Here is a 15,510-nt window from a genome sequence, read left to right as displayed (position 1 = left end):
TTCACAGAAAACCAGCACTTTTAGTATTTTCTTCTCTTTTGGGAGGTTTGAGTGCACTTGGCTGAACAGAGTGCTGGGGAGGAGGCAGCTCCTTGGATACCTCCCCAGGCAGCTGCAGAGGGTGGGAGGGGACGGCAGGGACACAGAGCCTCCGACTCCGTCTTTAGATCAGGAGTGGGATGGGAATGAAAATACCATGGGTATAATAACACATCTTTCCAGGGAAATCAGAAGTTTTAGGGGGTTGCAAATAGGGGCAACAGCCTTTCCCCGCTTTCTGGAAGTGACAATACAACTTTATTTGCAGGAAACACATGGTTTTAGAACTATTTTCTTACAAAAATAAGAAACTCCATCCTCTTCCAAAAACCAGGCCACTGTGGGCCATGCCCTCTCCCTCCCTGTGGCTGATGCTTTTTGGGCCCAGGGTGAAGCCTTGCCCAGTCTCCAGGGGTGTGTACAGAGTGTGCTGCCAATCTTACCCACAGTTCATGCTCCTCTGCACTTACCAGACTTGGGATCAAATCCCTCATTAGTTTTCACACAACTTCCAAGGGCAGCTTATAGCCAAGGTCCTAATTCATCAAGCAATTAATGGATAAAGCCTCACTACTTCAAAGAGTGAGTTCTGGTATTTGCATGAACCTCAGGGCTTGGGGCAAGCCCATGTGAGCTGCAGGCAAAAAGAGATCAGACCACAAAGCAATTTTCCCAGAAGATCAAGCAAACCTGAAGCCCAACCACATCAACAGACCTTGCAATGCTTTCCTTTCCTCAGAAAGTTTTTGTTAAAAACATCTACAGCACAAGTGCTGCACTTTTTCCTCAACTCTTATAAAAAAAATCCCATAAACCAACCCAACCATGCAGAGATGGACAAAGGTTCAATGTAAATGGAAACAAAGCCCATGACAGCACAACGCCTGGGTAAGACCTTGCTGTGGGTCTTCACTCTGTGTGAAGGCTTGCAGCTTTGCAAGGATGAGCTGCAGCAAGAAACACAAAGAGGAGCATTCATGCCAGGGTGGGTTTGCCCAAGGGTGTCCAAAGGCATTTGCTCAAGAGCTCTGGGAACCTGGGCAGAGTCCAGCCTTCAAAATCTGAAATTTAATCCCAGGTGTCAGTTAGTGACCCTGGAGACAAGGGCTGAGGAGAGCTCACCTTTCCCTGGTACATGCAGAGATCACCCCATTACTGGCTACAGCCCAACCCCAAATTAATTCTCTAATTAATTAATTAGCAGCCGGGTGCCAGGGAGCATTAAAGCCTTTTCACCAATCCATTAGCTTTCTGAAGCCTGGGAACACACTGCTGCCCAGGGGCATGCCAACACGGGTTCAGCCCTACCCAAAGAACAAACACTTGGACAGCTTTCCTCACTCAAGCCCCCGGGGCAGGGTGGAGGCAGTGGGGAAGCAACAGCAGGAGCAGAGCACTGGCATTGAAAACAGCATTGTGTACACTGAGATGGCCACTCGGGGGGTTTGCACCTCCACAGACACTCTGGGAAGGCATCTCCTCCACTGCCAACGTGACCATGAGCGGAGCAGCAGCAGCAGCTTCAGGAAGAACAGAAAATTACTGGCTGTAATTGAAACTGCAGGGAGGAGCTAGGGACATAAAATGTAATTATCTGCTATGGAATGGATCCAAGATTAGCAATCCTACTTCTGGTCATTTCAAGTTGCCATTAACTTCTCCATGTGCTGATGTTATCAATTCTGTGTCTTAACTGTCTGTGAGATGCAGCACTTTCAGGAGCAAGCCCTGGGCCTCCTCTGATCAGGGTCTCAAATCACTTGTCTAAGAGGAGATAAAGGGCCTGGAAGATGTCCCTCCCTAGGTGCCAAGGTGGAAGGGCTAAGAGGATGCTCCAGCTGAACCAGTTGCACCACTCTCCTCTCTAGGCACCAGTGGCTAGAAATGGCTAAGGTGCTTCTTTGGTGCTTGGAAGATGATCTGTGTGGGCATCACAATTCAGAGACACTCTCAACTATAACAGGTAAGACTGGGTGGATTTCAGACCACCTCAGCCTCTGTTCTCCTCTCCTTGCACTCCATCTCAGCAGGCTGCAGAATTCACCATCCAATTCACATCCATACAACACTGGGCATCTCCACATCCACCCTATGCAGAGCCCATTCCATTGTCCTGTACCCAGGCTGCTCTTGCTTAGGCCCTAATTCTTTCTCCCCCTGAATCATCTTCCTTGCAGCCTCACTATTTGAGAATTCAGGAGCTGCAGAACATTCCTCATTAGCCTCATCTCCAGTCTGCCCAAGGCCTCCATCCACAGCAACAGGAGGAGGACACTAGTTGGTGACTGGAACTTGCATGACCTCACCCTTGGACACCTTTGGGGAGCAGTGGGCGCTGCTGGCACTGTCCTTAACAACAGCCATGCCTTGTTCTGTTCCTTGCATGGATCCAGCATGAAATTGGTGTACACACATGAAATCCATGTCTTTGCCAAGAGGTGAAGGACCATGGACTCCAGCCCTGCAGCTTGCCCCAGGAGGAAATTTACTTCAGCAGTTTCTTAGAGGCTTTTTTATAGACCTTTGAAAGCAAGCACCCCATCTTTTCTCCCTTTTAAGCAAGGAGAGAGGACACACCCTTGGATCGCAAGACGCCCGCCCCGCCAGCCCCCTTACCTCCACGAGGTGAGGCGTGGGGTTGAAGCCGCACATGTTGCAGACCTGCTGCCGGCAGGTAGTGCAGGTGTTGTAGTTGGGGGGCTCACTGGAGCCCACATTGATCTCCGCCTTGCAGAGCGGGCACAAGACCCTTGCTTTCGGCACTTCCTTTGGCTTGACACCCGGCTCCGCCTTGCCCGGCTTCGCCGCCGCTGCGGCACCAGCCCGGCCCTGTGCCCCTGGGGCTTTGGGCCCAGCCTCTTTGCTGGCGTCGCTGAAGACAATTTTTGGAGGCACTTTGCCAGGAGACGGCTGGCTCGGAGCAGGGGCCTCTGGCTGGACAGACATGAGTGTGCTGGCCTGTGTCAGGAGGGATGCCCCAAAGCCGAAGAGCTTCCCTGTGAGCCCCTCCTGGGGCTGCTCTGGTGCTCCAGCCCCGAGGGCCGGGGCAGCAGGCTTTGCCCCCGCATCTCCTGGCGTCTTTCTCTGCTCAGAGGGGGAAGGCTTGGCTTGCTGATGCTGCGGGGAGGACCTGGCCTGATGCTGCGGGGAGGACCTGGCAGCCTCCTGAGGTTTTGGCTGTCCTTGGCCGTGCGGTTCCCTCTGCGGTGTTGTGGGCTGAGGTTTGGGTTGCTCCTGCGGCAGGGGGCGGGGGGCTGGCGGGGTCTTATCTGCAGCCGGGGGTTGCGGGTGCTTGGCTGGGGACTGGGAGGGGGACGGCGAAGGGGAGTGCAGCTGCTGCTGGCTCTTGGAGCGAGGAGCGGTGGTCATGTCCATTCCCAGCGCCCGCTGCATCTGGCAGTTCAAGCACAGCCATTCCTTCACCTGTGAGACAAGGAGAGGACATGGGCAGTGAGTGATGGGTAGGTACAGCTGCCTGCAGGTAGCCCCAGCACACCCTCACCTCTCCCCAGACAGACCCCACATAGCCACAGGAACCAGTCATCAGCCCCTGAAAAACATTTTGGTACCATGTTCTTCACTAGCAGTACCTTGCAGTCAGGGCAAGCAGCCCCCATCTGTCACAGGTACCCATGGCATAGCATGCCAGCATCAACGCCAGCTTTAATTAGCCTTGGTCTGCTTCCAAGGCTTCTGCTGAGAAGTGACTGCTTGCCATGAGGCTCTGCCTCTCCTGGGGGAAGAGGGGCCTTTCCAAGGGCTCATAACTCCACCAATTCCCCAAAGCCCATTTTCACCCTCCTGCTTGGTGACCAGAGATATCAAAGAGAATAGCCAAGGCCAAATGAGGAAACACCACTGTGCCATGCTCAGTGCTTCCCTGGGGCTAGCAGAGATGGATTTTCTGGAATCAGTGCAATGGCTGTGATATTCCATCTCAAACTTTGGCTCTGGAATGCTATAAGGGAGTGCAAAGAATGCTGCTCCTTGCACAATGCATCTGCACTTCCAGGAAGGGAAGAGCAGGCTGGGGAACAAAGGGTTAATTTTCACTCTCACCATGATGAACTTTTGCATGCAAATGAAAAACAGAACAGTTCCCTGGCTAAGTGGTGATAAACGAAAGACTTTCCCCAAGAGAGATGTTCCCTGTGACACACTAATGTCTAAATTAAGTTAATTAAAGAGGCTGTAGAGACTTTCCGTATGAGAAATCACCAGGATGCTCAGCAGCTCCACAAGTATTAATATACAGCACAGTCAGCAGGACAGCCAGGTCTGCTTGCAAAGACTTTTCCAAGACAAGCAACTAAGGTGCCGAAAAGGACCAGAACACTCCCAAAACCCAGAGCAGCACCCAGGACAAGCAGGGGCAGCCCCCAACAGCTCCTGGCCCTTGTGCTCTCTGCGGGCTGCACATCCCACAGGCCTGCACCCTCTGCACGAGGTGTGGATTTTCCTGCCTTTCATTCTAGAAGCCATCCCTTCATTCCAGTGTTATGGATCACCTCTAAGGCTCAGCTTAATCCCCACTGCAGAGACATTAATCACCTTGCCCGGTCCCGCAGCTCCAGGTCTGCTTGGCCTTTTGGTCCTACGGTTGGAGGCATGGATGATTCATAACCTGGCCACAGGGTTTTTCCCCTACACTCCAATCACACAAACAGGCACATTTCAACCTTTTTCTGCTCACAGGAGCTGCCTGCAGAGATGCAGTTGGGTGTTATTGCAGGTCTCATGATGGGACACAATGACAAGTCCTCAAGAGGTGAGGCAGATAAGCCCTAAACACCTTGTTACAAGTCTCCTCCCCAGGAGGGCTCTCATAAAGGCCAGCCTTCAAAAAATAACTTTTAAAACCAGAGGAAATTCAGATCAGCTGGGAAAGATGGGTTCAAATTCACGGGGGTGGATGAAACCTCCACCTACCCACCGCACCCCTTCCCCTCTCCACCCAGCACATGCTGGGTGCCAAGGCTTGGCATTGCCTCCAGCAAAGCTCTCCCCATCACCTTACAAGCCTGGCTGCACATCAGCTCTGTGCTTTTCCCAGACTTCCCTGTACTTGCTGAGCTCCCACGCCACTCTCTACACCAGCCTCCGCTCGAGTTCTTCACTGGGAGCCGAGGGAAAACAGCCTCAATTTTCCCCAGCAATTTTGTGCTACATTGTCGTTTCTCCAAGCTGTTCCAAAGGAGCCACGTTATATTTAGTTCCTGAAAATAGTACTTCAGTTTTTATAATTTCTTAGGGTCTTACTGCCTCTCTTCTGACATCCAGAATTTCTTGCGTTATTTTTGCTTTCACACCCCCTGGAATTTTTTCCCACAGTTCTATTTCAAGAGAGTGTCTACCAAAATCCCATCAGCTTTGCCCACCATCCCCATCAGCTCAAATTAAGGGAGAACCAATCCTTTCTATTCAGGTTCTTGTTCCCAGGATGCAAGAAATTCAAATCTTCCCTCTCTGCATCATCTCCTTACCCGCACTTTAAGACCCTTAGTGAGGTGGAAACTGGGGGAAGAGGAGCTCCACTCCCTCCCTGTGCCACACAGAGCCCCCCACTCTGCCCTTGGCCAAGGCTCCTCCAGGAAAACCTAGGCAGGGGGAGGCACTCTGGCTGGGGCCACAGGAGCTTTTTATGGCTCATGGACAAGCCCACCAGGACCTCCCTCAGCTCAGGGCTGAAGAACAATGGGATCGTTGTAACTTCCTCACTTTTCTCAATGAACCTACCACCCAGACAGGAAAAAGCCAGGGGGTGTTTTAGATGGGATAGGAGCATCCAATTGCCCTTGGTGACTTGGTGAGGAACTGCTGAGGAACATCTGTCCTGGGGAGCAGGAGAAAGCTGCAGGAAATACAGTGGGGCTCCCAGAGCAAGCATTTGAAATGTAAATTGAGTTGGGATTATCACAAATTGCCTGGCCGGCCTCCATTGATGCAACTGATGACACACCATGTGGGTTACACAGATCAAAGACAACTTAAAGGATGCCACAGGGAAGATAGCAAAGAGGAAGGGCTGAGTTGTCTTGCCAAAGATCCTTCCCCCAAGGAGGAGAAAGAAGAAGGGAAAAGCCTGGGTGATAAAGAAATAGTGGAAAAAAAAAATTCTTTTCATATGTATTTCCCCTATTTCTCTCTACTGTTTTCTGGGCATCTCCCCCCTGCATGATGAATCTGCAATCTAGAAGAGAAGTTTTTAGAGGATGGGGATGGAAGTCAATGAAATAATCCCATTCCATCTATTTCTGTCTCCTGTTTGCCCAGTTCTTCACCGAATCAAAAGTTTCAGGGGTTGGATTAGTAAAGATCCACACCCAGACTCTTCCTAGAAAGGATAGGGGTCCATCACTAGGTGGAGATGGAAGAGATGCTAATGAGACAGATATGATGGACATGCTGTAATCACTGCCCTGGAACATTTGAGAACAAGAAGGATTACACTCATTATGAGGATGAAGTGTTTCCATCCTATTAGCAGTCGAGAAGAACATTCAACAACATCTACCAGCACCAGAAGACATTTAAATTTGGCAGAACTGAATAATTTTGCATCCAAGAGCTCTAAGAGAACTAAGAAAACTGCTGTGTGCTGATGTTCATTTTTAAGAGGAAATTTAGGAGGCTGTAAGAGTCTTCTGCTTAAAGAAGCCAAAGTTATGGCCTGCAGGGAACAGGGAGACAGACATTTGTCCAAGGCAGAAAGACAGTGCAGAGAACTGAAGGACACACAAATATGCCCATCAACATGGGTTTAGGAAAAATAGGTCACAACAAAGCAAACCTGATTTTATTCTCTGCACATCTGATATTAGTGATGCACAGAAGCAATATCCTTGATGTCCAAAAGGTGTTTTGACCTAGTATTGTAAGACATGCTGACAAAAATAAAAAGCACTACAGAATATGAATAGTGAATATGCTAAATGGATTTCAGACTAGTTACCTGACTGAGCTGGGGGCAACAAGAATTCACCACTGCCAAGGTATCACCATCTCACTACGGGCAGCACCACTCACACACGTGAGTGGATTTTGGTAAAACAACAGAATCAGAATGGTTTTGGTTGGGAGGGACTTTAAAGATCATCTTGTTCCAGCTGCCCATATATTAAATATCAATGAAGATGAGTCTCTACTGCCTAGCAAACCTGTGCTCAATCCATGCAGGAAGCCTGGAGCTGGAAGCAGGAGTGAGGAGGTGGCTGAGCCTCCTCTTTAGCACCAAGGGACTCCTTCCAGAGCCCTCCACGGTTCCACACCGACATTTTAAGGAGATTAGTCAAACACTGCGGGAGATATGGGCCGGATCTGTAAGAGTGATTCCAGGGATGCAGAAAATGTCTGAAATGAGAGAATTGAAGAGGTTGATCTTTTTCGTTTATCAAAGAGAAGATTAAGAAGTGACTTGATTACGATATAGCAGCACATTCAGTGGAAACAATATCAGGTACTAAAAGGTTGTTAATTAGGCAGAAAAAGGCATAAAAAGAACTAATGACTGGAAGTTGAAGCCAAATATATTAAGCATCACTTTTAACAGCAGATGTTTCTAGCCATTAAAGCAAATTATAGACATGCTGTTGGGCTCAGCAGAAGACTCCGGGAAGTAAAGCTTGCAGGCCTTTCATCTGTAGGGTATTTTATGCCTGTTCTGGTCTCACAAGCTTTGATAGCTTGAACCATCCCATCTGTATGGACATTTGGAATGTTTGTATCCGACACCTGACCTGCCCTAACCTCCATGCAGTTCCCAACACACCTACAACCACCAGCCTTACCTTTTCCACCACAGAGCCCTCCAGCAGCCCAGAATATTCCTCAAAATCCCCTTCCAAATCTTATTATTCCCCAATGCATGGGTAGGTCAGCAAGTGGCAGTGCTTGCTGGGTCACAGCTGTCAGATGTGCCTCCCCCCTCAATGCTGTCCTGTGAGCACAGACCATTTGCAAATCCTGTTAGGAATGAAAACTTTCCAATCAGCGTTTTCTTTAAAATAATTGCAGCAGAAATATCCACAGCATGTGCTGGCTCTGCCCAGTGCAGATTTAAACATTGATAAAAATTATAAATTGAATATACATATATAAACACACATATAAAATTACAGGCATGGTGGGCTAGATTGTGACCCTCTGCAGAGCACGTACATAAGGGGGACCAAGATCCATCCCTGTGCACTGTGGTTTCAAAACCATCTAGAAAAACATCAAGAAAAGCACACGTTTAAAAAGGATCTGAAATGATACAGACACAGATTGAGTCTGTAAGGCTTCTACAGTTATTCTAACACCACCTATTTTAAGAGACTATGTGAAAATAGTCCATCCCCAGTATTTGTTACCAGGAGATGTGAGGGAGTGCTGGTTATGTGCAGGTTGTTTTGTTCCCCTGTGGTAAGACAATACAGCTCTAAAAGTATCTCGAGTATAGAGTTCAGCCTTTGCAGTGGGCAGAAGCTTTAAAATGAGCTCTGTAAGCAGAAAAACATCGTAATTGAACATCCAAGATATTTTCACGCCAAAATTTAGGATTATTATTAAGAGTAATTCTGTCTTTGCTGAGGGTTAGTTATTTTGGACCATTTGGAGGTCACCCAGGATGTTATCCTACTACAGAAGAATTAAAAAAACAAAATGGAGAGGACATATTTATATTGCCATATTTATGACTTTGGAGATTTGAGATGGAATGGTTCCTCACCAGCTCTACCCATTTAGATTTCACTGCAGCCAAAGCCACTGACCTTGCTAGCTGTACACCCCATGTCAGAGAAGGCCACTGGGCCCAGGCCATCTGACCTGCTTTAAACAATTATTTTAGACTGATTCCAAGTCGTCTTGAGTCCAGCATGATCAACCCCACCCAAAGGTGACCATTTTGGACAGGAGAGAGAAAATAAGCTTTGTTTGGCAGAAGATACAACCAACACTCATCCTCTGGCATGAGACAAGATGTACAACGAGCTGAAAAAACAGAAACCAAGTTCATGGGAATTCAGAACAGAAAAGGAATGTGGGTTTTCTCTGAGTTACCAAAAACATGTCTATTAATAATTCTACAAAACTGAAATCCTGAAAAAAAGCCCCCAACTAAATTTGGGAAGAGCAGGATGGGGCACCTCTGGCAGCAGCTCTTAAAATCCAAAAGCCTCGAGTGGGCCCCTTCCCCAGATGAAGCCACCCTCCAGCAGATGCGCCCCAAGGTCACAGCTCCCTCTGCCTTTTGCAGGCACCAGTATGAGTATAAAAATAACCCCAGCTGGAACTGGGTAATGAAGGTACTGTGCTAATCAGACTAATAGAGAAGCTCAACAGCAGGATCACTGACTGGATGGAGACAGGTTTCATTCATGGCTGCTACTGGCTTATCCTGGAGGAACACTGCAACAGCCTGGCCTCTCCCAAGAGCTGCCAGTGCCCTGCCTGAGAGTGTCCTTAAGTGTCTTAAGCTCAGCAGCTCTGCCTGCACATGAAGAACTGTTGTCTCACAAAATCAGCCAGTCAGCGAAATGTCCTTTCCATCCGTGCCTCCCGGGTCCACTCCTGAGGAGCTCTCTGGGGGTCATGTCTCGTGTTTTACTTGTCACACTGAGCTCTGCCAAAGCCACATACATACTCTGCAATTAAACAATATCCTGATCCAAGGGAAGAAGCAGTGCTAGAAGGCAGCCCTTGGCTAGAGAACAGAGGGAACAGCAAGTTGTGGGGAGCTGGGATACTGCTGGGAAGGCAGGAGGTGGGAATGGATGCAGGAGAGCAGGGAAAGCTCAGCAAATCCTGGAGCAGCTGCTGATGCACGGAAAAAACTAAAGGTACCATGCAAATCAGGTTTCCTACACTATTCCAGACTGTAGTGCATGACAAATATATACCTTTTTCTGAAGTTTTACGTTTGTTTTATAGCAAAATTAAATTTTCACTGGAAGTGTTTGCGGCAAAAGTTGGATGGGGCCCTGAGCAATCTTATCTAGTGGAAGGTGTCCCTGCCCATGGCAGGGGGGTGGAGCGAGGTATCTTGAAGGTCCCTTCCAAGCCAAACCATTCCATGATCCTGTTGCTGAGTTCTCCTACAGCAGCACAGGGACAGTTTGCCATGGAGCTCGTGTGTGGAGGGCAGGAAAAGCAGCCCTGGTTGTTTGGATCAGTGCACAGCCTACATGCAAATGCAAAGACATGCTTGCAAAGCGTCTTGTGGAGGCTGTAATGTGGTGTCTCAGCCAGAGTCTGAGCTGAGGGGCACAGATAACACCAGGAGATGGAGTCTCCTGAGGTGCCTTGGGAGGACCATGAGCAGCCCAGGGTGCAGGAGCTGTTGTGTGCCCGGGGCCAGGCTCCATGTCAAGACATCACCAGAATTCACGCCTGCATCCAGGTGGAGAGGAGGCGGATGCAAACATGCAGGCAGCGTGGGCTGAAGCTTCCTGGTCCAAATCTGAAGCACAGTTTGAGGAGAATTCCAGAGAAAATGTGCAGTTAGGAGGGTTTCAGCACTTAATTGACAGGGGAATTGGTCACAGAGGCACCGAGTCACTTGTCAAAAAGGCCACCTTATGCTCATCTTTATCTTCAAACATCTCAATATAAATAAAATCTAGTCCTCGGCACTCCTGCCCAGAAGGGGAAGCCACCGGAGCCGTCAGTAATCATCCTGCTAATGCTTGCCAGAAAATAATCAACTTGCTCGCTTGCTGGCGAGTGAGAGGAACCAACCCCCAATCTCATCTCCTTCTCTGCAAATAACAGATGGGAAACTGCGTTTGTCCAGAGAATCGAGCTGAGAAATAAGACAGTGCCATTTCATCCTATGAGTCACTTCTCAAACAGTTTCCTTTCTCTGGTTAGCACTCCCTGAACCAACCCCAGGCTATTTGAGCACGTCTCCTCTCTCCAAAGGGTGCCAGGCAGCACTGACCCCCACGAGGCTCTGCAGTTTCAAAGGCAACCTCCAGCACCTGCACCTCGTTGCTCGGTCCACCTTTCCCTGCACCACGTTACCACGGACACAGGGATGAAGCACAAGATCAAAGAAAATAACTGCACGCCCAACAGCTTTGCAACTAACCTCGATCCGCCGTCATAGGCAGGACGGTGCTCCCCGGCAGCATCCCCCATGGCTAGCTCCTCAGGAAGTGAGAGCATCCCCTCCTTCACTGCTTGCCCTTGCTGGCAGAGAGGAGCAGATTGGCAGAGGAAACCTTTCCAGCGCCAGACCCAGCGCTGCTCCTCTGCTCCCCCCGGAGCACGGGTCCCCCGCCAAACTAGGCGCTGCCTAGCTAAGCAAACTGGCAGTGCCGCCGCCCGAGGCAAAGGGACAAGTCCTTCCAGTTCATTAGGGAAGGTTTCTTGTGCGATTTGCTGCCTCACTAGCTCCTGTTTAGACAGCCTTTGTTCCTCGTCCGCAGGAGCGCATGAAAGAGTTGGACGTCTGTACGTGCTGGGAGGATGCTGTTCCCTGAGCCGGGCAGGGAGCAGGGCAGAGAGCGCACCCCGGGCTTTAACCTCCCGAGCTCTGCACGCCGAGGTGCTCTAAGTGCAGCCCCAGGTCCCTCTCGCTCCGTAATGCGGGACTTCCATGGGAGCCCTCTCGGCCAAGGAAAGCCTAATGGCTTGCTTTGCCTTTTTCTGCTGCTGCTCCCGTGCCCTGCCGCCAGCCCAGGGACGGACGTCCTGAGTAACAGGAGCCTCCGGTCCTGCTCACTCATTGTCTCCTGTAGAACTAAAATAGCAGCCTGGGAGGGAGCAGAGGAGCTCAAAACTTTCCATTCCCTGGTACCTCCTGCCCAAAGAAGAGGAATACATGAGGCCACGGGGTTCCTCGGGGTGTCATGTGCAGCAGTGATGCAATTCACAGCTATAATGCTATAAAGAGCACAGGCTCTCCCAGTAAATAGACTTGTAACAGATCAATTTAAAAGCAGCCCAGTTTCCTATTAGTAACACAGAATAAAATCATCCATTTACTGCATGGCTCACATTTATTCAGCTCTGAGTGGTCCCTTATGTAGCCTTGCTCATCAGCTTCTAGCTCCTTTGGGAACCCTCCTGGACAACTACAGCAATGGGAGATAATGGCTGTAGCTCAGGGACTAACTAAACACTCTTTAATATTTAAAGGTCCTTTCACCCCCAAACTTTGCACTACCTTGGCAGCATCAACATCTGAGTATAGCACAGCAGTGATGAGGGCAGAGAGGAGCGTGATCCTCTGACCCACATGTCTAGGATGGAAGATTTTAAACACTAAAAACAATTCTGGTGCTGGCATAAACAGCCCAAAGTGTTTTCAGAGACAGGGATTGCAGACCTGATGTTATGGCCTCACACCTTCTCCAGACTGAAGGAGCCAAGTTAAGTCTAATTTTTCCTGGGCTAGTGTGTATTTATGAGTGAAGCCACTGGAATGAAAAACTTGTGCGAATGAACACATCATAGTGGATCAGTGCATCAAAGCAGAGTGTATCTTCTGCCTTTCTTTTTTTCTGTTGTTGTTATTCTGGATTAATGTAACAAATGCTCTTGCAGAATTTAGGGCCTGAAGATAGACAAGCCACTGCACGATCTTTTTACATACCTAAACAGACTTAATTGCTCAATTATTCCAGATAAACACGATAAGTTGCCTGTCATGAATAATTTATAATCCAGCTAGCCACACAATCTGTGATACACAAATATATGGCTGCAGCAAAAGAAATGCAAGCAGATGCCATGATCCCAAGACACCCTTCTGGATACTAAATGCTGGTCAAAGGAGCAATAGGCTGCCCAGGGCAGGTTTGATCTTCCACAAAACCCTCTGGACAACCCAAACCTTCATCTTGGTTATTGTGTTGTTGAGAGGATGTAATTATTAACAAATGAAATAGGGACAAAGTATGGGTGTACACCTTGGAGCAGGCAGGCACAGCACACACCCCCCTCCTGTTCATGGTCTGGACATGGCTGGGTGTCCCATACAGCCCTTCCTGGGTTGTACTGGTTTCCCCAGGAATTGCATCAGATGATGGTGATGAGCTGCAGAGCTGCAGTGAGGCATGGCAAGATGCAGTGCTGAAAGATGGAGGCTCACAGGGCCTGCCACAAGGGACAACACTCAGGGTGCCAGGGAAAACATAAGGGAAGGAGCACTGCCAGGGGAAGGAAAGGTCCCATCCAGGCAGAACTTACCATGCTTGGATAGAAGAGACCTGAGAAGGCAGCCTGGAAGGAGTCCAGAAGGAGGCTTAATCCTAAACCCATGACAAAGCCATCCCAGGCAGCTCCCTTGCCAGGGCAGAGGGGAAATGCACCAGGCAGAGGGATAGGTACCAGCTCCTGGTTCCAGTGACCCCAGACAAATGCAAGGGGCTTTCCCATGGGGCTCAGGGCCCTACCACAAACCTTGAGCCTCTTTATGACTCTCTGAGAAGCAGAGGAGAGGCACTGGGTAGATTTCCTCCAGCCTTGGCACCCCTTCCCAGAAATAGCTTGTCCAGTCACCAGTGACCTATTTTAAATAAATTAGAATAGGTTTTTTTGTGTTGGAACTCCTATTCCCGTCCAAATACACCTGGACATCCAAATTCACCAGGCATAATGACATAAATCATCTACTAAATAAAATTTACACAAGAATCTGCAAACAATTAGTTTGCATAGATATCTGTAAATCCAAATCACTTTTAATTGGGTTTTTATAGCTATTATTTAGCCTTGAAGAAGGGGCTACTTCACTGACAGCCAGTCTACAAGAGCAATCACCCCGTCATAAAAAAAAAATAAAAGCTAGTTGCAAAGCAAGATTAAAATTGGTCATTCAAGTAATGCTTTGATGAGAGTTGGAGTTGTTCAGCTTAGAAAGAGAAGACTCTAGGGACCCTTAGAGCCCCTTCTAGTACCTGAAGAGGCTACAAGGGAGCTAGAGAGGGACCTTTTACAAGGACATGGAGTGACAGAAAAACAGGTAACAGCTTCACACTGACAAGAGGGCAGGAATAGAGAGGATATTGGGAAGAAATTAATTACTGTGAGGGTGCTGAGGCACTGAAACAGGATGACCGGGGAAGATGTGAACTTTCCATCCCAAGACATGTTCAAAGCCAGGTTGGATGGAGCTTGGAATTACCTGGTTTAGTGGAAGGTATTCCTGCCCATAGCAGGAACTGGAATGAGATGAGCTTTAGGGTCCTTTCCAACCCAAACCATTTTGGGATTCTAGTCTATGATACTTTGCTTGCTGAGCTGAAGTCAGCATTGCTGTGGAGATCTAAACCAATACACCAAAAAGGTGAATAAACTCTTAATGAAAAAGAATCCTGCTACTTGAAAGATTGTCTTTTCTGTCACAACCCAAGCCAAAATTTGAAGTGACCCCATTCAGGATCTTTCTGCAGCTTCCTGAATGGGGACCCACAGGATTACCACAGAGTAACCTGCTTAGGACACCTCAGCACAACTGAAAACGCTGGGCAAGCTTACAACAAAAGCCAGTTTAGTTCAGCTCAAATAAAGGGTCAAGTACTCAACTGCAAGACTACAAACTGCTACAAAAGAGAAAAGCACTACAATAGAAAACACTCAGGTAAAACACCAAAAATATTGCAGAAGCACATGCTCTTCTAGGGCTTCTTAGCTTTCCTTTGAAAGATCTCCAACAAGCAGCACACAGGCAGTGCCAGCTGCAGTGCTCCATGTCCATCCAGACAGCAAGAAAACTACAGAGGAGCAAACTGCACAGTTCAAGCTGATTTAAGCCTGCTTTGATTTGCTCCAATGCCAATCAGAAACCCCTTCTGAAGAGAAACACTAAAACTTGTTGTTGTGCCCTGGCTGTAAAGCCAGGTGACTCGTGTGTAATCATCAGGCACGGGACTGACTTGATGACCCACAGGGCTCATTTTTTTGCAGGTGAAATAGCAGCAGTGACCACAACTCCCCTCACTTTCAGAGGTTCAGCTGGAGAGATCTTGCCTCTGATTTTCAAGTATCATGCACCAAAATACCCAGCTGAACAGTGGGAGCCACGCTGACTGCAAGCAATCAGCCCCAAACTGCCTCAAACCGGGTGGAGAAGGCATGGATTGGCCAGCAAGCTGGAAGCAGCAGGATCCACGCACCAGGAGGGAAAAGCATTTGATATCCAAATAAACACCACCTTCCCATAAGCTTTTATCTGCCCACAGCCTTGTCTGTTGGCGTGGGCTGACTCCTGGCACACTGCAGAGAAAGAAAAGGAGGAGCAGGTCTGAAGCACGGGGTGCAGCAGGCGTTGGGATGCGGCACAGGACACGGTCCACGGGGATGCTGCTCTTTGGTGCACAGTGACCTGCTCCTGCAGGACAAGGGTCTTGCCATGCCAAGATCTTTGCTTCCCAGTAGGATGCAGGCTGGATGGCATTGGACAAGTGCCTGCAGCTGGAAGACACGGGAAAAGGCATTGGCTGGAGAAGAAGGGTGACCTGGGCTAAGAGCTTGAGCTGGCCA

The 15,510-nt window shown here is 48.8% G+C and overlaps 1 protein-coding gene across 1 annotated transcript in view; it reads right to left on the bottom strand.

The window, feature by feature from the left end:
• Window positions 1–15,510, bottom strand: part of BSN (bassoon presynaptic cytomatrix protein) — an 89,329-nt gene that overhangs the window by 40,957 nt on the left and 32,862 nt on the right. Inside the window, exon 3 of the mRNA XM_050979494.1 lies at window positions 2,656–3,462. Within this exon, the coding sequence (XP_050835451.1) occupies window positions 2,656–3,462 (807 nt within the window). The remainder of the gene's footprint in view (window positions 1–2,655; window positions 3,463–15,510) is intronic.

Source organism: Serinus canaria, chromosome 12 (assembly GCF_022539315.1).
Source record: "Serinus canaria isolate serCan28SL12 chromosome 12, serCan2020, whole genome shotgun sequence".
In the NCBI taxonomy this organism is placed as follows: Eukaryota; Metazoa; Chordata; class Aves; order Passeriformes; family Fringillidae; genus Serinus; species Serinus canaria.
Note: the sequence above shows the minus strand (reverse complement) of the source record. Positions and strands in the feature narration are given on the sequence as shown.